Source organism: Cydia fagiglandana, chromosome 17 (assembly GCF_963556715.1).
Source record: "Cydia fagiglandana chromosome 17, ilCydFagi1.1, whole genome shotgun sequence".
Classification (NCBI taxonomy): domain Eukaryota; kingdom Metazoa; phylum Arthropoda; class Insecta; order Lepidoptera; family Tortricidae; genus Cydia; species Cydia fagiglandana.
In genome coordinates this window covers 4,180,415-4,203,636 of record NC_085948.1, presented here as the reverse complement: position 1 = coordinate 4,203,636, position 23,222 = coordinate 4,180,415, and the positions used below count along the sequence as shown (strand labels likewise).

General features: G+C 38.9%; 1 protein-coding gene across 1 annotated transcript in view; it reads right to left on the bottom strand.

Annotated features, from left to right (window-relative positions):
• LOC134672828 (dorsal root ganglia homeobox protein) overlaps positions 1-23,222 on the bottom strand; it is a 118,882-nt gene that overhangs the window by 79,314 nt on the left and 16,346 nt on the right. The window contains exon 3 of the mRNA XM_063530783.1: positions 8,068-8,185. Within this exon, the coding sequence (XP_063386853.1) occupies positions 8,068-8,185 (118 nt within the window). The remainder of the gene's footprint in view (positions 1-8,067; positions 8,186-23,222) is intronic.

The window sequence follows — 23,222 nt, the reverse complement described above, 5'->3', positions numbered from 1 at the left end:
CGAGATCCCTGAACATATACATATAAATAAACAAGAATTGCTCGTTTAAAGGTATTAGATATATATATACATGTTAGTCTATGTATAAGACATTTAAAATAAAATAAATCAAGTGCATTTTGCGGTCTTTTTTCTTTCTTGATACAGACTAATAATGTAGAAAATCCATACCATGACAAACCGAGATTACCATAAACGCAATAAAAGCTGGAGTCACCCCACGTCGTGAAAAGACCGGACACCCGCGTCATTACCTCGGCTTCTGTCCGGGCTTGCAGTGGGGATGGGGACACCCGGGAATATGAACTTTTGCTTAATTCATGCTTAATTGACTTTGGAACTCTACTGGCGTGATGAAACTGAAATACAATCAGTAGGGCTAATATGGTCGGCTCTTTATCATTTGTCACCGTGCCTGTCACGTTCTAACCAATATGTAAGTGCGAAAGTGACGTATGGCATGACAGGTGATAAAAATGCGACCATGACACCGCTACAGCACGGATATTATAATGGTCGTTTTTGTCTACGTGACAGCGTGATAAAATGTTACCCGTCATTTTCTATCCCGCGGTGTTAAAAAGTGACAGTTATTTTACCACGTGGAGAATCGTGGATAAACGTGGATAAAGCCATCCATAATAGGTACGCCTGCACATTTTTGTTATCGTCTTTATGCTACGTTTTATTGAAGAACTTATTCGTATTATATCTCACTTCTTTGGAATTGTTTATAATTTTGCATACAAACGTTTCTGCAGATTTTTATCGGGCGCAATATCATTAATCATTAGGTAATCAGTAAATGTCAAAATGATGTCAGTTTGTCATCATTTCGTGCTTACATTTCGCTCGTACTTGTTCGTACAGCGAACTACAAAAGTACATTTTATGAATGAATTTAATTCCAAACGCAAGGGCGAATGACATCAAAATAAGTTCGAATTGGCTTCCGGCATAAACAGTGCAGTTTTATTGAAGATTATAATTCATTTCCCGTGAATAGTGCTTGTGCGTATAACTGAGCGTTTTAAAATGCTAATTGGATATGGCATTAAATTTAAACATTCGGATATTAATATCGCATCAATTACGTGCGGTCAACGCAAATAAAAGCGTATACGGTACTGTATAAAGTAATATGGTGGTTACACAGACCTCCTCCGGCAGACACCGCTTTATGAAGCACTAGCTTCTGCTTTCCTCTGGATGGAATGATGATGATGATGATGATAATGATAGATAAAAAATATCTTATGGCCTTCTAAACTATCTCCATACCAAATTTCATCTAAATCTTTAAAGCGTGAAGAGGTATTAGACAGACAGAGTTATTTTCGCATTTATATTAAGTAGGGATTTGTGAAGATAATAGATAATATTATAATTATGAAGTAGGGGAGGTAGGGATTTGTGAGGCGCATTTATACTGTACTGTTGTGCAGCTACTGCACAGTGTTGCCTCATTAAGAAATTCCTACTCTTATTTTCTTTGATAACTGAAGTGTCGGGTTACTGGTTCCCTGTCGGTTACTTGTGCCACTACGTTATATGGAAAAAAAATCCTAATTTTTCTTTCATTTTCTTATGAAAAATTAAAGTGCCAATTTCCGAAGTGGATACTTCCTTAATTTACTTCTTGTGATCATTATCAAATACGCGAGCGAGTAGGTACAAACTGTTAGAGAAAAACTGCACGCAAGTTAAAAGAGAAGTCGCGCTCTCTGACGGCCAATGTGTATAATGATAGTGGTGATTTCGACTTGTCTTATATGCTTCGTCTAGTAGGAAGTGATCTGTGGGTTTAATTATGACGGGATACTTTTATTCAGAAGTTTATTCATTTCAATTTGTAGCGCACTCAGACCGTAATTTAGTTTATTAGTTTATCGAGTGCCCATTTAATAGACCTACAATATTATCATAACTGTGTTTGTGACATACCTATAGTCATTGTTAGGAAATCACCAATTTAGTACCATGGTCCTTAAATAAAAACCTGGAGAGATTATTAGTGTATATATATATATTATATTAAGTATATCGTCTGAGCTATGATTAGGGCATGCTCCCGGGAAATCCCGGTTCTCATATTCCCGGGAATTCCCGGGAATTTTATGGTGTCAAAAGAACCGGTACTGAAGACCCGGTACCGGTACTTCCCGGTTCTCATCATATGACTATTTATTCCCATTTCAATAGTAGTCATGTTTTAGTACTTTAGCTCAGGACATTATATAACATTTAATAATGGTGCTATGAAATGGGGGACCCAAATAACCCGACAAACTAACCTAGTAAAGTAGGCATTCGTGCCGTCATAGTGCTGAGTGCATCGACTACGCTACGGCCGTGTGGCTCGGCCCAGGCGGAGGCAATGTGTGCCGGTTAATTTCGTAAAATATGTTGAAACGCCAATTAAGTCTTTGTTTATAATAAAATAAGTCATTTATTAATTCTTATGCAATTATTCATATGAAAATAAGTCATTCATAAAAATTGTACGCTAACAGAAACAATTTCTTAAAAGTAATCAAAAGATGCCTTGAGAACCGGGAAGAACCGGGAATCCCGGTTCCGGCAATGCCCAGAACCGGGAAATGAAATTCTTGGTACCGGGACCGGTACTGCATGCCCTAGCTAGGATTAATACATAAGTGTTTTATATTAACATTGTAGGAAATTATTTTATCAATGCATTATTGGCTATTGATGAAATAAAACTAAATTCTGTTGTTTTATTCTGAATATCACTTAAATAACATAATTAAGGGTTAATTAGGTATAATTAATAAACAACATGAATTCGAGTTAGAGAAAATGCAAGAGTAAAAAATTGAAAAACTTATTTATGGAGACGATTAAAAATTTCGTAGCGATTCTATTCTTTTGAAGTCTAGTATGTGTAGAGTTGTGAGTATCCTTTGTAGTAAACTGGATAACGCACACATTTGTCACACAAACACTTATTAACAAACACAAGCACAGGTGCCGCGACTAATTGGCGACTCAACTGCGTAACGACTCACTCTGCCGCGTCTGCTCCTATCCCATTCCAAAATCAACTTTATGCTGTGCAAATACAACGCAATTTCAGTTGCACAGTTTTGTCACTTTACGGTGACTGTTTTGTTATATTGGAAAATGGACTTTCTGTTTTATATGTAAAGCGCATTTTAGATTGAGTAGCGATTTGTTATAGATGTCATAAGGGTTGGTATAAAATAGTTATAGATAGGGAAGTCGACTTTCAAGTGGGTAAGAAAAAGTGGGATTTAGATTGTTTTGAACACTTGTGTCTTGAAAACATCTTATCTTATTTATTAGATATTTCATACTTTATTTAAATATTTATGCTACCGTCTACACCTTAGAGTAACTTACCTAGGTTAGATACCTATTCTTGTGATATCTTTTAAACTTTAAAATATCTTACACCTATCTGACTCACTAGTGTATTTTGTACTATTAAGCACCATCTGATGAACTCCTATTGTTTATGTAAATTTTAGGAACAATATGATTTTATTGCAAGTAAAGAAATTAAGTACCTATATAGTTTGGTGGTAGGTACAGTTAATCATACAAACAAAATAAAACCTCTCTACAAAATCTCAAAAACACAAATTCTAAAACCTCAAAGATTAATAAAGGCCGAATTAAATTCCGGCGAAAAAGAAACGTTAAATAACAAAAGCGGGGCTTACACCGGATTATAAATATTTTCATTAATTGAGTGTTAATAATTGAGTTCTCATCACGTAGAAAAATCCCTGGGAGAGGAAATTGAAAAGTTGGCAGCGTCCGGCGCGCGCGAACTATCCTTGGTGGTGATGAGTTTTATTTCTTTTAAGCTTTTGGGATTAAATAAACTAAAGTATGGACGTCGGAACGGTTTAGAGGCGTTTTTAGTGGGTTGGAATTAGTTACGTTGGTTAGAATGGTGGTCAGAGGCGTATTTTAAAATTAATATCGGAAAAACCGACAATATTCTTTTTTATATATTTATTATTAGTAACTAACAAGTAGATAAAGTAGACTAAGTTCAAAACTAACAATATGTGGACCTAATAAAATTGTCTGTAATATATAAATAATTTATTCATTCATGAAGCCATCTAAATTTATTCTGTACCTATAAAGATTCAGATTTTTAGTTTCCGACCGTATGGAGTGCATTCCAAAAAGCATTATTTATTTATTTTTTACCTTACAACATTTTTGGAGGCAATTGAGTCAGCGTTATAATGACAGTGCCAGTCTATTTCAATATCGTGGTGTTAAAAGTGACACTTGATGACAGTGATTTTATCACGTCGATAAAGCTTTACATAACTGTTAGCGAGAAGAAAATTTTGAAGTAAATATGTATATTAGATTTTTTTAAATTGAATTTATTTAAATACACTCACAACAAAACATAAGCAATTCTGTTCCATTTAATAATGGTTTAAATTAGTATTAGGGCCGTGGGATGCTGTAGCTTAATAAGCCCGTACGTACCAGACCTCTGGGTTCCGGCAGGTAAGTATACTTCAGGGGCCTTACCATGATGTCCTTTAGCAATTCAGTTTAGATCCTAAATAGAATCGCAATAAGGACATCATGGTAAGGCCCCAGTAGGTACATCGAGCTCGGTATAGGTACACACCAGTAAAAGAGTTAAGTAAACGTTTCGCAGCTCATCGCGCGATGTGATTGCTAACCGCCCGACTCCGAGCCAAATTGCTTTATGCATTTTTAAACGATCCGCTTAGCCGCGTTTTTACCTACGCTTTTAAAAACCTCCCATCCAGCAATTCGTTAATAGATTTTAAAAATTAACAATATCCAAATTAGCTACGCTGGCTGTCATTTTCGACGGGCGTAATTAAATAAGGACGAATAACGCAGTTATGTTCTCTTTGATCGCAAAAAAGCTGCTGGGACTAATCAAAAGTGACATGATCCTTATTGAGTTAGAGGACGTAACTCGTTTAAAGCGACATTGGCGCGACTCAAAAACTATTTTATGAATAATAGATGACGCCAGCGGCGACCAATCCCAAGGGAGCCCCGCCCATCCCCCGCCACCCCGCGCCACCCCGTCTCGTCTGCCTTCTATTCATTAGCACATTACCACCCCTCGCGCGAGGGTTACCGTAAGAAACTGATTTTTTTGAATTTGGAACTTTTGGGGCGTTTGTTAGCGGGCAGTTTGAGCTAAACAGTTTTAGTGATCTGGTTACTAAGATTAAACTATTTTTATGAACTTTATTTAATTATGCACTTATTGTATTTTAAAAGGCATAATGTCAGAGCCTTCCAGTGCGTAAATGATGTAGGAATACTTTGGTAAAGGTTAGAGGATGAAGATTTGAATTTGACTGAAAAGGATCGGTGATCGGTGGTGAGCTACAACTTGAAAGCTGTATATGTATATTTTTGTTTTTTTTGTTAATAAATTATAAGTTAACACTTTAAACTCTCGCGCTTTGTACACATATTTAATTACACAAACGTTTAATTACGTCGGAATTAAAGGTAAAAACAATGAAATTATATCGCGGTAGACCCGTTTGTGTAATTAAATTATAAGTTACCAAAAAGGCAAAATATAATATATAATTTTCCAATAATTATGTATAATTCAGAACTATGTATCCCCTATTTATTTATTTTGGTTTCGTATAAGTAATTAAATAGTTTTTGCACGAGTAAGTAGTTAATTGACTAACAACCTTATTAACTTGAACCCTGAGATACTCTAACTGCAGGTATGTAGATATAATTATATTTAATGTAATGCTCAAAAGGCATTTATGTTTTATAACTTTCCACCTCCATATTTTATATTTTATGCAATTTTAAAAACCGCAAATGAATAAAGTGCAACATAAATAAAATATTCATTAATTCATCGCAGTATCAACGGCAATAACTGCAAATCCGATTAACCGCTTTAAAATTTCAAATTTCGAATCAATTAAAACCGTAACCGAATTCCAAATTCAATAATACAGATTCATTAGCCGTCCATCGATACTGGTATCGAGTTAGCGATGAAAATCGAGTTGTAAAATCGGTACAAGACAAGAGGTTAGAGTAATAGAGTTAGTGGGGACTGGAGGAGGAACTTAGTTAGGAGTTTGCCGACCGATAAGTGGACTAATCGGACCTGACCTACGAGTATGTTGGTGTGGTGGCGTGTGGCGGTAATATAAAGAAATTCACATACATATATAGATACAAACATGAACGCTGAAAATAGTACTCTTTTTCTTTGGGCAGTCGTGAAAAATGGGGAAATTGTGGGACGAGTTGGGGTCTCAACAAATTTATGAAGAGTGATCTGTGTTGAATTGTTGTGTTATACAATCTTTGAAAAGTTTTGAAAAGATGAGTTCTATCGAGTTTCTTGCCGGTCCTATATTGGGATACACTCCTACAATTTAGGATGAGAGGTGTATGGCTAGAGCCGGCGTAGCTTTATTTGACGTTCGTAAGCGCATTAAATTGTAAAATGCCTATTGAGATTTAAGTACTTTTTTTCAACAAATAGGTAGAAAAAACCGGGCAAGTGCGAGTCGGACTCGCGCACGAAGGGTTCCGTACCATAATGCAAAAAAAAAAAAAAAAAAAATGCAAAAAGAAAACGGTCACCCATCCAAGTACTGACCCCTCCCGACGTTGCTTAACTTTGGTCAAAAATCACGTTTGTTGTATGGGAGCCCCATTTAAATCTTTATTTTATTCTGTTTTTACATCATCTGTGAAAATTGCAACAGAAATACATCATCTGTGAAAATTTCAACTGTCTAGCTATCACGGTTCGTGAGATACAGCCTGGTGACAGACGGACGGACGGACGGACGGACGGACAGCGAAGTCTTAGTAATAGGGTCCCGTTTTACCCTTTGGGTACGGAACCCTAAAAATGAACATTTAGTCGTCACTCAACCGGGAAATCGTGGCACTGGCACTAGACCAGGCGGCGTAGCACGGTGGCGTTTTTATCCCTTGTCACCATGCCTGTCACGTTCTAACAAGTATGTGAGTGCGAAAGGGACGCGCATAGTGATAGTACTTAGATAAAAATGGAACCGTGCTGCGCCCGCAGGGCACACAATCACTATCATTAATCTTAACCATAGGGGGCACTGTGTTGATGCGCAGTGGCAGGCACGGAAGGCAGTGGTAGCAGAAGAAACCGGGCCAGTAGTGGTACCGTGCACTTACAATAATGCGTGACGGTGAAGGGGTATCTACTCCAGGGCAAGCAGTCTGTGCTGGTGCGGCGGCAGGCTCGGCGGGCAGTGGTAGCAGAATAGACCAAGCCAGTAGTGGTACCGTATGCGAGGCGGTGAAGGGTACTTCATGGTGGGCAGTCTGTGTTTATGCGGTGGCAGGCACGGAAGGCAGTGGTAGCAGAAGAAACCGGGCCAGTAGTGGTACCGTGCACTTACAACGATGCGTGACGGTGAAGGGGTATCTACTCCAGGGCAAGCAGTCTGTGCCGGTGCGGCGGCAGGCTCGGCGGGCAGTGGTAGCAGAATAGACCAAGCCAGTAGTGGTACCGTATGCGAGGCGGTGAAAGGGTACTCCATGGCGGGCAGTCTGTGTTTATGCGGTGGCAGGCACGGAAGGAATAAGAAGAATAATAATAAGAATTCATTTATTGGCAGTGGTAAGCAGAAGAAACCGGGCCAGTAGTGGTACCGTGTACTTATAAGGATGCGAGGCGGTGAAAGGGTACTCCAGGGTGGGCAGTCTGTGCTGGTGCGGTGGCAGGCTCGGCGGACAGTGGTAGCAGAATAGACCAAGCCAGTAGTGGTACCGTGTACTTATAAGGATGCGAGACGGTGAATGGGTACTCCAGGGCGGGCAGTCTGTGCTGGTGCGGTGGCAGGCTCGGCGGACAGTGGTAGCAGAATAGACCAGGCCAGTAGTGGTACCGTGTACTTACAACGATGCCTGGCGGTTAAGGGGTACCTACGCCATGGCGGGCAGTCTGTGCTGGTGTGGCGGCAGGCTAGGCAGACAGTGGTAGCAGAACAGACCAGGCCAGTAGTGGTACCGTGTACTTACAAGGATGTGAGGCGGTGAAAGGGTACTCCAGAGCGGGCAGTCTATGTTGGTGCGGTGGCAGGCTCGGCGGGCAGTGGTAGCAGAAGAGACCTCGGCCGCCTCCACCACCGCTCGCCAGCTGGAACCAAAACAGGCAAATTAATATAGAGGTAAACACAAGAGCAAGTATTTTGACCTAGTGTTAATCATATCATAAAATTTTCTTAAATTAATTACAGAATTGTAAATAAAAAAATGTATTACGTCACCAAATACGATCATTATAATGCGTAGGAACAGAGAATTGCGAGGCCATTTTGCATTTACTATTATCATTCTGTGTCCCTAGTGAAAAAAGGTATAAGTCTCGGGCAGCGCAGTTGTAAATGGGTATAAGTTCCAAGTAACACCTGTGCCCTTTTACTCCTAAACTGCGTGAGACTTGTACCCTTTTTCACTAGGGCCACAGCATTGTTCTTTTAACAATTACCACCATTAAAATCGCAATTAAATCTATCATAACCCAACACTAAACACACCGTTTAAAACCGCATACCTATTTCCCCACAACATAACACCATATTAATATTCAATCAAAGCGCTCGCTTAATCTATGATTATGACGCCGAACACAATTACAGTGCGCGCGCACAAGAATAAAGATCTATAGATCTTTAAGCCGTGATCCAGATCGCGCCCTGTAATCGGCGGCTCGTTTCTATGGTAATCGGGATAGTGTTAGGTTCGTGATCGTGGTCTAGATGGCTTCATTTTTAGCTTTGTCGCTTTCCAATCGTTAGTGTAAATACGACACGGATATGTCGTCGTTATAAGGCAAATGCTTAGAGCATTTAATAAACCGGAGTTGCCTTTAAGAGCTTACCCCTCTGTCGAAAACCTTGCACAGTTGTGCAAACTTTTGTATGGAATGACGGCTATTTACAAATAGCCATGTCACGTTACACATTTACCAGCCATACATTTGACGTGCCCCTCCCCCCCAAAAATCGGCAACTGTTTTGTACAGAAAATGACAGCCAAGGCGTCTCCAGTTACTAAATGCTCTAAGGGCAAATGCTACCACTTTCTCGTTACCATTAAATTGCTACTCCCTTATCCCAGGATAAAGATAGGCCATTTTATTAAAATTTGTATTTTTTAGGGTTCCGTACCCAAAGGGTAAAACGGGACCCTATTACTAAGACTTCGCTGTCCGTCCGTCCGTCCGTCTGTCACCAGGCTGTATCTCACGAACCGTGATAGCTAGACAGTTGAAATTTTCACAGATTATGTATTTCTGTTGCCGCTATAACAACAAATACTAAAAACCGAATAAAATAAAGATTTAAATGGGGCTCCCATACAACAAACGTGATTTTTGACCAAAGTTAAGCAACGTCGGGCGGGGTCAGTACTTGGATGGGTGACCGTTTTATTTTTGCTTTTTTTTTTGCATTTAGGTGCGGAACCCTTCGTGCGCGAGTCCGACTCGCACTTGCCCGGTTTTTTTATTTGGGTATTTTTATGTTATTTCTACTTAGAATCACGAGATCTTACAATCCTAATAAGAGAGAAAAAGTGTTTTGTAAGACGGTATGAATAGACTGATCGAAAAGACACCTACGACGTGCATAAGTGCACATACGTTGCAACGGATTCAGTCGGTGCAGCAGCAATTTACTCATCGAAATTAATTGATTTATGTGCGCTGTGTCCTTTGCCCGTCGGGGGGAGTTTATGTAACCGGTCGGCATATCGCAATCGTTATATTAGATCAGTCTATTCAGGTCCTCATCGTCATCCTATCTGATTTTAGAGATGGCGAAGGGAGAAAAACTGACAAGATAGATTATTTTTTTTATTTTCTCAATAAAATATAAAATGTAAGGAAACAGAATTGATTAAAGATAGAAGCAGACAACAGGCGGTATTGCTACAGAGCAATCTCTTCCTGACAAACTTTGGGTAGCGGAAACAGGAACGAATCGAAGCCCACTTTTATACACGCAATTAAAGTAAATAGGTAAACATACCTACTAATGTGCATGTGTACTAAAATACAAATAGACATAGAACTGACTAATTAATAGGTAGTGAGACATTGTTTTCAATCGCAGTAATCTCTCATAAAAGAAAATTGGTAATGGTTCTACAGTTGCGTTTTCTGTGTTTACAGAAACTAGGCTTTTACTGGTCATCTAGTTATTTCTTGCGAAGAAATTCAGAGGTGTGTGTTTAAAATCCTCTTCCTCTGTTCTCCTTGCACCATTTTTACATATGTCTCTGTTTGACCCGAATGTTGAGTGGTAGAGAATGCCATTAGGCGTTAAGTCCGCCATTTGTACATTATTTTTATGTTCTGTGCAATAAAGTTTAAATAAATAAAATTATTACAACTTGCAAAAATGTTAATTATAATTATTCTCTTTCTCAATATTGATCAGTGGTTTCTCAATATATATGCACTAAACACAATAGATACATAGGCATAGATATATAGACAGGCAAATCATTGGCACAATTATAATCACAAACTTTCAGGCATAAAGTAATCAGTAGAAATAAGTTAAATAGTCTTTCATTCGAATTCCTCTGTAGCTGAAGTCTGTCTGTATCTTTAGGTATTTGAATAAAAATAAACAAATTCTACCCTCAAATGGCTCCTTAAGCCAGTTGAAGGTAGGTAGATGAAAACACTACACGATCAAATAATGTAGGTTAAAGTCAGGTCGTTCAGTGACTGATCCAGGCGGTTTTGTAATTGGTCGGTTAACCAATAAATGTTATAACTATCTACCCGACATTTACAAATTGTTTGTTTACTTTTTTTTAAATCTGTATTTTATAGAGGCTTTAGACACTCTAGGTGAACATGTCAGCCTCATTACTTTTATTTAAATACCTAAAGATACAGACTTATAGGAAAGTATCATTTGAAATGCTTGAATAGTTCAACACTCACGTCATACCCAAACAGTAAAATCAAGCCAGCAATCTCAGACAATTTGGTTAACATTCTTTCAGTGACATAACTTTGTTTGCGAGAGGAAAATGGCAATGAAATTCAATTGCAATGGCCCACGTGTTGGCGAGCATAAATGACATTAATGGAGCAATAGCGCTAAGCGATGCGCGGGCGACGCTCTGACGTCAGCGCGCAGGGCTGTCAAAGATGGAAACAAAATACGTTTTTGTATTATAGGACATTCTTACTCACTCTGAATCAGCCCTACAGTAAGCTCAAGAAGGCTTGTTTTATGGGTACTCAGTCAACACAATACATATAATTTAAAAATACTTAAATAAATAGAAAACAACAATGACTCGGGAACAAATATCCCTGCTCATCACACGAATAAATGCCCTTTACGGGATTCGAACCCAGAGCCATCGGGCATTATAGGCAGGGCCGCTACCAGCTAGGCTACAAAGTACAAACTTGCACAAAGTATGCTTTGTCCCTCACGCAGGCACGCGTACGCGTACACCACTTCTATAGGATGCTACCTTCCATGAGATTAAGTTATGTACATATTCTTAAACTTCAAAATCTATGAAAACTACGGCATTAATACGATTCTAGCTATTTCAGGCAATGGATTCCTTAAATAGATATGGATCGATGCTCTCTGTTTTGAATACAAAGTTCAACGAAAAACTTTCACATTAATAATTGTTAATTTGCAATGGCAATTTTATTTTGCCTATGCTTATATGCGCTGAGTGTAACCATCGTTGTATTGGCTCGTCCTGTCGGCGCGTGGGGTCGCCATAATCCCATTTATTATATTATCGCGTTACCGCCTTACTGTCTGTTATCACCGGCATTATTGCCTGTTACGTGTTCAATGTCACTGCGAAAGTATCTCTTATCAATAGTTTCCAAATCGATTTGGTTGAGTCTATTCGTTTAAGAGTTCCTTTGGCTAGCTTCCGAAAACACGCAGCATTGTAGAAGAGGTCAAGTTTGTCAGCCAAATCTGGTACCAACTGGTACTTACCTAACTTAACAGAACCACTTTAATGACAGAACCAGAGTTACCGCAAAATATTTGGAGCCGAACAAATCCGTAACTATTCATAACAACTTGATATGCACTAATGAAAATCGGCTGGGAATTTCGAAAAATGTTAGTTGCGAAAGTTTGACATTTTATGTATACTTCGACGGTCAATAATCTTTCTATGGCATTGTCTAATTCCATACAAACCATTTTCGAAGGCACCATTTACTACAAGATTTAAATGATAGTCAAAGTCGATATTAAAGAAGATACCATCATTGCGAGCGCCATCTACGATAACCTTTACCGCCCTCCCTCATTTTTTTATAAACTGTAGTATATAGTTCCGTATTACAGCGTCCTGCTACTGAGTAACTATTATTTAATCCGTGGCGTGGGGCTCATAATCCTATTTATTTATCATTACTCGCCGCATCCTCGTCCGTCAACCTTGACACGCTTGTCTTGACAGGTATTGACAGTGATTGTAATGTCGTTAATCGATTACAGACTCACTGCCGTATTCGAACTTCAAGATATTCACAAGAGACGCCACGTATACTAGATCCATTTTAGATACGTTATAGTTTAGATATCAACTAGTTCTCTTTTGCAGCGCAATTCGGGCAACCAATGTCACTTTTACGTTAGATAGAGTAAGATACCTATTAGATGTGAATTGGATCTCTAAGTCATATCCTGTGGAAATCGTTCAAGAGTATTTCCAGAATCGCGCAAATGTCAAATTTGACAGGTTAGATCTTAAACATATCGTTATCGTATCTTGGTGATGTCCATACCTCGCAATCGAGCTAGCAAAACCGTAGCAGTTGCACATTAAGGTTGACGCATATATACGTATTTACTAAGTCAAATACAAAAACTATGTTTTAAATTAATTATTTAAGATCTGTTTGCGTGTCATTACGCTAAATAAGGTATTTACATCCTTGTGCTATACACACATCATTACGTTATAACTAGGTAGAATTTATTTTGTATTTCAAATTAAGAGTAAACAAATTGAGATCAAATAAACAAAAATTTAAAGAAGTAATTTAATAATTTACTTTCCTGAAACACAAATTTAACTTAAAAATTTAAAAAATAGTGGCTATGTTATCATGAGTCATGATGATGATTCATGACATATGAACGCTAACCTTTACATTCAACTGTCATTTCCATTTGCTACGGTTTTGCTAGCTCGATTGCGAGGTATGGTGATGTCTAAAAGATATCTAATAGATGTCTATTTCAAAATCCGAATCGGATCCTCAGTTTGACTGTCGGGAATTGGACTGCTTAAGATTGGCAGTATTCTCCCGTGTCACTCTCAAAACTCCGGTTTAATTCCCTCTTGGTATGAATTTAAAAAAATAATATTTTACCGTCGTGAATTCGAGATACAAGTGAGATTACAAGCAAAACGAGACTATACGTTTTTATACAGGGTGTTTGGTACATCGTTTGCCAAATTAAAACGATAGATAGGTTGAGTCATTTACTATCTTCCCAAGCCTAGAATTTTTTAATTTTGCGCACTTTTTTTCAGATCTATGCCAATTTTTCGTAAATTTCAAATTTTTACTTGAGCAGTAGAAATAAAACCGGTGACGTTGTAAATCTTGACATGACAGAAGAACTCCTAGACAAGTTAGAGCGCTTACAGAATGTCTGTATAAGATTCATTTTCGGACTACGGAAGTACGATCATGTGTCTTACTACCGTCAAAAACTCAATTGGCTTCCAATCCGCCGCCGTATCCGATCTTCACACTCTTTCTCTTCTCTTTAATGTTCTTTTTACACCTTCTTCTCCTCTGTACCTCTCTCAAAAATTTCAATTTCTGGCTGAAGGCAGTGGCCACCGTCTGCGTTCGAGCGCGAATTTATCACTTGCCATCCCTCCTCACAAATCTCGAGGATACAACAAGTCCTTCGCAGTGCGTCCAGTGAAGCTGTGGAATGAGCTGCCTGTGTCGCTCAGACAGGCACAATCGGTTGCGTCGTTCAAGGAGAGGTTAAAGAAGCTATGGTTATCTGATTTGACTGATTAATTTGTCTATATTTATATTGTATAGTTGCTTTATATCGTTCTAATTCTTTCCAATTTTTAGTGTATTTTCCTCTTTCCTTTTTGTGTAATATATGTATGTTTATCCTATAAATTTTGTATGTATTTATATCCTTTATCTTTCTGGTACCTTGTTGTACATTTTGCTGCATTTGTCACCCTCTTTTCACTCTCTCCTCTCATCTACTCAAAGGTTAACTGGAATTTATCCCTCAAAGGGATAAGTTCGCCTTTGTACTTCTTGCTAATTGTATGTTATTTTTAATATGTCTTTTTGTACAATAAAGAGTTTACTACTACTACTACTACTAAAACCATGGCCAATTTTTTTTTCTATGCATGAATACATAGCAAATGACTCAACCTATCTGCCGTTTTAATTTGGCAAACGATGTACCAAATACCCTGTATTAATGTGCCCATTGACGTCAACCCAAAAAACTGATTATGTCCCACAAATACTCCTCATAAATAGGGCCTTTATTTATTAAAGTACTTCAATGTGCGAAACAAAACACCTGCGGAATGAATAACCGAGAACAGGACAAGCTGTCGTATTCGAACTTCAAGATATTCACAAGAGACGACACGTACTAGATCCATTCTAGATACGTTATAGTTTAGATATCAACTAGTTCTCTTTTGCAGCGCAATTCGGGAAACCAAAGTCACTTTTACTTTAGATAGAGTAAGATATCTATTAGATGTGAATTAGATCTCTAAGTCATATCCTGTGGAAATCGTTCAAGAGTATCTCCAGAATCGTGCGAATGTCAAATTTGACAGGTTAGATCTTAAACATATCGTTATCGTATCTTGGTGATGTCTAATAGATGTCTAATACATACTTAGATGTCTATTTCAAAATCCGAATCGAGCCCATTCTTGTTAGGCGAGTGCTTAAATCACACACATCCAGCCACTTATCTCATTAAAAGACCTGTAGGTCTTTTACACCATAAACAACGTAATTCAATTGGAGGAAAAACAAAAGCCGTATTTTTTTGGCACCACGTGAAATTGTCGGTGACGCAAAGGATCTTTTATCGGGCAGCGACGGGGTTCGTGTGAGAACTGATTTTATCTGTTCTTTAAATTATTTAAAAGAAGTTAGCCTAGATTCGTTGTAGGTACCACACCAGAAATAATTCGTTCAATCGTTATGCCAAAACCGAAAACCGAAACTTCTATACAAATTTTCAGTAGGTAAAGCCTTCAGTAAGTAAAAACTTTAAAAAAACCGTCACCCGGGACATATTTCATGCTAAAAGGGGCGGTTGCGTCAAGGGGAGGGCAAGGGACACTAGTGTACGTAAAGCACCATACTCAAAGGTATCATACTACATTATGATGATGCTGGCTATAATTTGTTTGTCTTCCCGATACATTAGAACACAACTTGACCGAATCAATAGGGTGACAGTTCAGTATAGTATGGAAAAAATTGTTCCAGTGTAATTCCGCAACATGGCGCGTGATCATATTATATTCCTGGTCAGGCTTTACGTATGTATACCATATTATACGTATACCTAAAGCAACATCAACTTATAAATTAAACCGATGAAAATAATTAACGAAATTTAAACATTACGCGTAACGAGCGCAGGCACAACATTAATTAGACATTTTAACTGAAATTAATCCAATTCATTAATGAGAGTCGTCGAATTAAGCGATACAAACGCGATTGCGCGCCAAATTGTGTTTACTCCCGTTTTTGAACGAAAACTGTTTGCCTGTCTATTCGCCAAGCATTTTTCATCCACTGTAAGTTGGGCGCAAGTTTAACCTATACCTGGGATTCATAAGAACTGAACGTTTTCTGAGGTCATCTAACACTGGTTATCTGTGCCGAAATGTGTAAAAGATATGATTAACTGTTTGCTGAGCTAACACGGGGATATTGGCTCATAGGTACAAATACCTACAAATATTCGTATAGGTAAGTAGCTAATACCAATTTGATAGATTGACACCAATTCAAATTTTTCAATTAATTTCTTATTAGTCCATTAAGCTCTTGCCACTACTAGGAAGAACTTGCTTGGAATAACTTGGAAACTTGGAATAACTTGCCACTACTACAAAGGTCTCCTTCGAACTTTTTTACAAAGACTGGTCTATAACCGCGAAAATCGAAGTTCACAAATTGCGGGCATCTTTCTCTGTCACTCTAATTACGCCTTCATGGATTCAATTTTCCTTCTCAATTTCGGTTTTCGCGGTAGCCCCTCTGGTCGCTCGCTCTGTTACTTCCATATGTAAATAGTAAATAATAACATCACATCACATGTGATCATAGGTCCTCTCTAATTAGCCCTACGTTTAAGTCCAGAAAATGTCGTCATTTAGCGCTGAACACAGAAAACATGGTTTGAGGTGCTGAAACGGGGGCTCTACCGCAAAAACAAAAATCTAAAATCTGTCTCTATATCGCTTGAATATGCGAAAAAGTGAGAGAGAGACAAATAACGAAATTTCGATTTCGTTTTCGCTGTAGATAGGCATTAGGCCTTGCCTACTTTAGTATAAAGTGATATCAAACTATATCGTTTTGTCACAATAATTCTCGTCTCGTACCACAATGACGCATGCCCGGCCAGATCAATTTGGACGTGAAACATAATTAATTTATCTGGCAAGCGACTTAATGAGTTCAATTATCCTCCGCTGTATCGAATTTCGACACGTTACTGTCTTAACCTCGTATCTTCCGTTGATCTTATATACTAAAATCAACTTTGTGCTTCACGAGTTAAGGTTGATTTTATAGTTATTGATAGAAATGAATAGGGTATTAAGAAAGTTTTCAGACGACTTGCTTTGCCATAGCAGTGACCGGCGAGTTTGGCTATTTCATTATGAAGGTTGAATTAGTTCGTGCAAGTTATTAATCAAAATATAGGAATAAATAAATTATGCAAAAGCTTGTCAATGAAATATCATTTCAATTTCAGGTACCCCTAAAGGAAAAAAATGTGACAAAGTCGGAACGACACTAATTGCCGGATTCGAACTTTAAGATACGTCAATTAATAGATCTAGAAACGATATGGATTAGTTGTGTTAGTGTCAAAAGTGACGTATTTCTTTGAAGAAACGTCACAATTGACACTGACATATCTAATAATTCATATCGTATCTAGATCTATTAATCTTTAACGTATCTTAAAGTTCAAATCCGGCCGTAATAATATTTTCTCCATGCGGTTCGAAGTCAAATGGCTCTATAGAGCTGTATAGATGCCATAGATGGTAAGTAGAAACTTATTAAAGATTGAGATATCACCAATAAATTATGTAGAAGAGGTTGCTCATTTGCGATCACTTCTAGATAAATCCTGAACTTGAGCTGCGCTACAACTTCGCCAGAAATCAGGAATGAGACTCCATAGAATTCAGAAAATTTAAGATCAGAGGGGCTACCGCGATAACCGAAATTCGCAAATTGCGGGGATCTTTCTTTTTTACTCCAATGAAGGCATAATAAGAGTGACAGAGAAAGATGCCCGCAATTTGCGAACTTCGATTTTCGCGGTTATAGCCCTGGTGTCCGAGCCGCACGTCTTTGGAGAAACGAAAGCAGTGACCACTGTGCAGTCTGGAAGGAGTATTCTGGAGTAACATATGGCCAAAGACCGTCTGGACGTCCTTAGGTACCGCTGGAAGACGAAGTGCAAAACGACTTTAGCGAACTCGGCGCCGTCGTTTGGACAGAAAACGGCTTTGGACATGCAGAGAAGCATAGTCATCTTTGGTGTCAGATCACGGAAGAAAGAATGAGCGCGCCGTGTCAGATCCACGTCGTGTCGTCGCGGGATTGTTTTTATATACGTCATACGGAATGGATATGGAAGCGCTTTTAGAGCTTATGTTGTACGTAATAAGAATTTATATTTATGGTTTCTACGCTACATGCTATGGCGTAGGTAAAGGTATATTGGTCTAATCTAAACACAGCTTACAAGTCACTATAGCAATTAGAACCACTACCACCAGTTTTGACATTGACAGATACGCTCGCATCTAAGTAACTTACTTTCTATGCATCTCGCTCGTACTCGCATATTAGTGGAAGCGAGATGTATAGAAAGTAAAAGTGTCAAAACTGGTGGTAGTCGTATAGGTTAAACTTGTGCAAAAGTTTATAACGTCACTGCATCACACTGTAGGTACATCACCGCATAATATGTAAATTCATTGTTATCAATTGAAACAAATTATTTTACGATTCAACAATACGATTCAGCCCGCTTGTTTCTAAACAATCAATAATATTTAATCACGACGGTATCGGAGTTTTATAAATGGTAATGGAGATCAATTGAGCGTTTAAATTAACTGTTAATAACGGGTTACATGGGGCAGTGCGATGGAAAAAAACGTATTGAATTACAAAACAGAAATGTGAGCCACAGAGGAATTATATCATCGAATGGGTTATGAACTAGCGACCCGCCCCGGGTTAACAAATTATACACCTAAGAAACCTTCCTCGAGAATCACTCTATTGATAGGTGAAAGCCGCATGAAAATCCGTTCAGAAGTTTTTGAATTTATCGCGAACAAACATACAAACAGACAGACGCGGCGGCGCCGGCGGGGGTCATAAGGTGTAGTGATGACTAGTACTATTAGAACGGCCCGGGGTCCGGGCCGAGGCGTCCGACACCTCTTTTTATATTAAAGCGTGATTGAAGCATCACGTTATCTCCGATCACCCATCATAGAAAACGAAGTGTCGGACGCCTCTAACGTCTCACCCGGACCGTTCTAGATAATGAAATCTGTCCGATGGGACTGAACGAAGTAAACAACCTATACTTAGGTACATAGATATAGGTATTTTAATTTAAACTTGTGCTTTTACGCCAAGCGCGATAGATTTTTTCGTTTTCGCTTTATTTCGCTTGTTTAGATAGAGTTGACGTTTTGTTTATTAAACTTCATTCTACAACTGCAAGTCTGTGGCAACTAAAATACAATTTTAAATAACGCATACTTTCGCCGCATACCTTACCGTACTCTCGCCATCAACCTAAACCACGTAAGCGATAATCTTTCTCATCCCATACCACACACGTCCTTTTACAGAGGGGCTACCGCGAAAACCGAAATCCGCAAATTGCGGGGATCTTTCTCTTTTACTCCAATGAAGGCGTAATAAGACTGACAGAGAAAAATGCCCGCAATTTGCGAACTTCGATTTTCGCGGTTATAGCCCAGAACCACTACAGCTCAGAGTCCTGTGCTCTCCACCAAGCTTAGAAGATAGTTCAACTCAGCGTAAAACCAGTTTAAAGCACTTAGAAAATTTTTGAGCCTGGGGTAGGAGCCTCCCCAAACTAGCGTTTTTTGGACGTCGGCGTCTAGTCAGCGCTATGGAAAATGGCGTCGCTGCGCACTTGCTCCAACTCCAACGTTGCGTCGAGCAGCAGCCATAGAGTTGACTAGACGCCGACGCTCGGAAGACGCTAGTGTAGGGTGGCCCTATAGTCTGTATCTCTATTTAAATAAAAGTAAACAAACAATTTGTAAATTTTCGGGTAGTTATAACATTTATTGGTTAACCAACCAATTACAAAACCGCCTAGATCACTGAACGACCTGACTTTAACTGGCTTAAGGAGCCATTTGAGGGTAGATTTTGTTTACTTTTATTTAAATACCTAACGATACAGATATAGAGGTTATTTTTATACTGGTTGGCCCGAGATTAATGCTTGGTAAAGGATTGGAAGAATACGAACCGTCGAGATCAATTACGAACAATTACTACGACGCGACGCAATTGAGCGTTATTTCTATTGAATAAACTTCGCATACTGACCCTATTAGTGCTCAATATTATATTGTTGCCTTCAGTTTCGTACGACGAATTGGGTTTTGACGAGTGTCCGAACGTAGATTTCATAAGGTATATGTAGAATTTTATTGAAATTGATTTTATAGATAGTTAATTTAGTAAATTACGAAATTTTTAATGTATTTTTAATTGTTTGGGGCAACTTATTAATATATTATGAACACTACATTTTTTTAATAAAATGTAATATGTAATTATTTTCATTAATTGATGAAATCTAGGTAGGTATCTACCCTATATATATATCTGGGTACTAAAATTAATATTTCCGATTATGCCAATGTTGTGTTGTGATGCTCTCTGTCGTGATGGCATACTGTTCACATCTATATGACGTGGTATGACGCATTACGATTCATTTTTATCAGTTCCGTCTTGGCTCTCGGAGAGTTCACACTCCTCGTCCATACTTGATGCGGCTCTGACGCGTCACAATACAACACTGGCGCGTGCACAGTGCACACTAGTCTGATGCGCTGTGTCGTGTCGCTGCACCGCCCCCCGCACCTCACCCGTCCTGACGCGGACCGGGATCGCTTGTGATGCGACACAACACAAGCCGTCACAACACACGGCATCAGAGAAATGTGAACGCAACCATATTAAATGTATGAAACCGATACCGTTCTGATGCATCACAACACAACACGACAGACAAATGTGAATCCGGCTTTAGCGTCGTACTCGAAACGTCAGGTAAAATAAATAAAAGTGTAGTACCCAAACTCCTCAAGAGATGGCGCTACCTCCGAGATAGAACGCGCTAACGATGTGTCGACGTAGAATCATGATATGACCTTAGAGATGCAAATTACCGATCAATGTGAAATGCTAGGACCGGATCAGAGCATGGTTCAAGCTATTGAACACCTTCCAACATTAATCCGAACATTCCGAACTATTGTGATAACAGTGCGGTGTCTCTGTCGAAACGCCTGCTGAGGTTACAGTAGTTTCGTTACGTACAAGTTATCAGTAATAGTACCTAGTTAGTATTGCAATAAATAAGCCGACTGAGATAATTACCTACGTTGTTTTCGTTTGCGGAGAGTAACCCTTACTACACTGGCGCCCAACGTGGTTTTAAGTATAGGGTGTAATTCATAATTCATTTATTTATTGATTGCTTTTTTTGTAGTACGGCTAGCACCAGTTTGACACTGACATATTTTCTAGAAGGTTTTTTTTCGGTGTGGCGTGCGCACAGCTCTTGTGAGCAAGCACCCCGCTAAGGATACGGGCGAGCCTTGCTCATATGCATATCTGTCGCCAGTTTTCCCTTAGTCGCCTTGTACGACACCCACGGGACGAGATGGGATGGTGCTATTCTTTTCTGATGCCGGCACCACACGGCACATTTTCTAGAGGGTGGTCACTTACTTTCTATGCATTTTGCTCGTACTCTGATATTAGTGCGAGCGATGTAGATGTATAGAAAGAAAGTAAGTTTGGTAAGGCTACGGAAGGGTAAGTGTACTCCCATTTACTTTAAATAATGTGCGAAAATCGTTAAAATCTCAACACTAAGATTTTTTTATTATCATATTATTAGTCCTAATGGTAATAAAATGCTAATGGTAATGGTAATGGTAGTGGTGGCCTAGCGGTGAGAGCGTGCGACTTGGAATCTGGAGGTCGCGGGTTCAAACCCCGGCCCGTACCAATGAGTTTTTCGGAACTTATGTACGAAATATCATTTGATATTTACCAGTCGCTTTTCGGTGAAGGAAAACATCGTGAGAAAACCGGACTAATTCCAATAAGGCCAAGTTTATCCTCTGGGTTGGAAGGTCAGATGGCAGTCGCTTTCGTAAAAACTAGTGCCTACGTCAAATCATGGGATTAGTTACCAAGCGGACCCCAGGCTCTCATGAGCCGTGGCGAAATGCCGGGATAACGCGAGGAAGAAGAGATCATATTATCAGTCAGTTTGCTAGTATTCACATAATATATCGCTCATAACTAGCTAAAATACAAAATATAACCAGTCCAATTGCAGATTTGAATTGCACATTGAATACATAATTATGTAAATACCTCTTCATTACTTACCTACATACAATTTTCACACTACACCTAAGCCCTATTCTGCCCATGCATATTAACGACACGCAAACAACTCAATTTGCTGCTGCTATAGTATTCACAAAAGGCTATAGCGCCCCTAGTTTCGAAGCTTGCATATAATTGGTATGCGATGTGGCTATTTCTGAAGCGTGCGATACCAATTGCTATACTAAATGAATTCATTTAGGTATCAACTTAGTAAGGGTAAGTAAAATACAGTAATTAGTAGAGTCTGACCACGCTAAGATTTCATGCTAAGTGCTACGTTAAGTATACAGTATGTAAACTTACTAAAACCATTTACTAAAGCCCGTTAATGAATGGGTCACACTGAGCAACTTTTACTATGGCACCGACTCCGAAATCGCGAAAAAAAATTTGGTTATTTCATACATTTTGCTGGTTTAGCATTGAAATTTTCTGTGGGAGAGCCAATTTTTTTTTCGCGATTTCTGGGTTGGTGCCATAGTAAAAGTTGCTCAGTGTGACCCATTCATTAACGGGCTTGAGGAATGGTTTTAGTAAGTTTACATACTGTACATATGAAGACGATAGGGACATGTATGCATTCATTAGGGACATGTACCTACGCTGCGTGTTACGTAAGCGAACACCGAACAACTCGCAGGGCGCGGCGCGGCGGGCCCAAGGCGTTCGCGTTCGCAACGAGATCGCCCACGTAGGACACTTTTATAGGTAAAAAAAAATAAAAATTAAACTGTTTATTTAAAAAAAGAATTAACATTCCATTAGCTTAGAACTAACCTTACATTTTTAAGATTATTAGAACTAAGGGACATGGGGAGCAACCCCTATCAAAATTATTGAACATTATTATTAAGTGTTTTTACATGCTACTGAGTCTAAAAAATCAAAGGATTGATTCACCCCGCGCCGCATCGCTTCGCATCGCGTTCGCGAGTTGTTCGCCTACGTAGTACGCTGCGTTACTGCCAAGTGCCAAGTTTGTGCGTTACGAGTATAGCGTGTTCAGACTGTAATGTAATATTGTGAACTAATTGACTTAGGCTAGCAGAGTGACAAAAGCGGGTGGCCATTAACTGTGCAAGGCAGGAAATTTCTCATAATTCACATATCTAGAATAGCCCCCTCACTTCAAGCGGATCGAGTTAGCGAACGCGGAGGCTTTTAATATCAA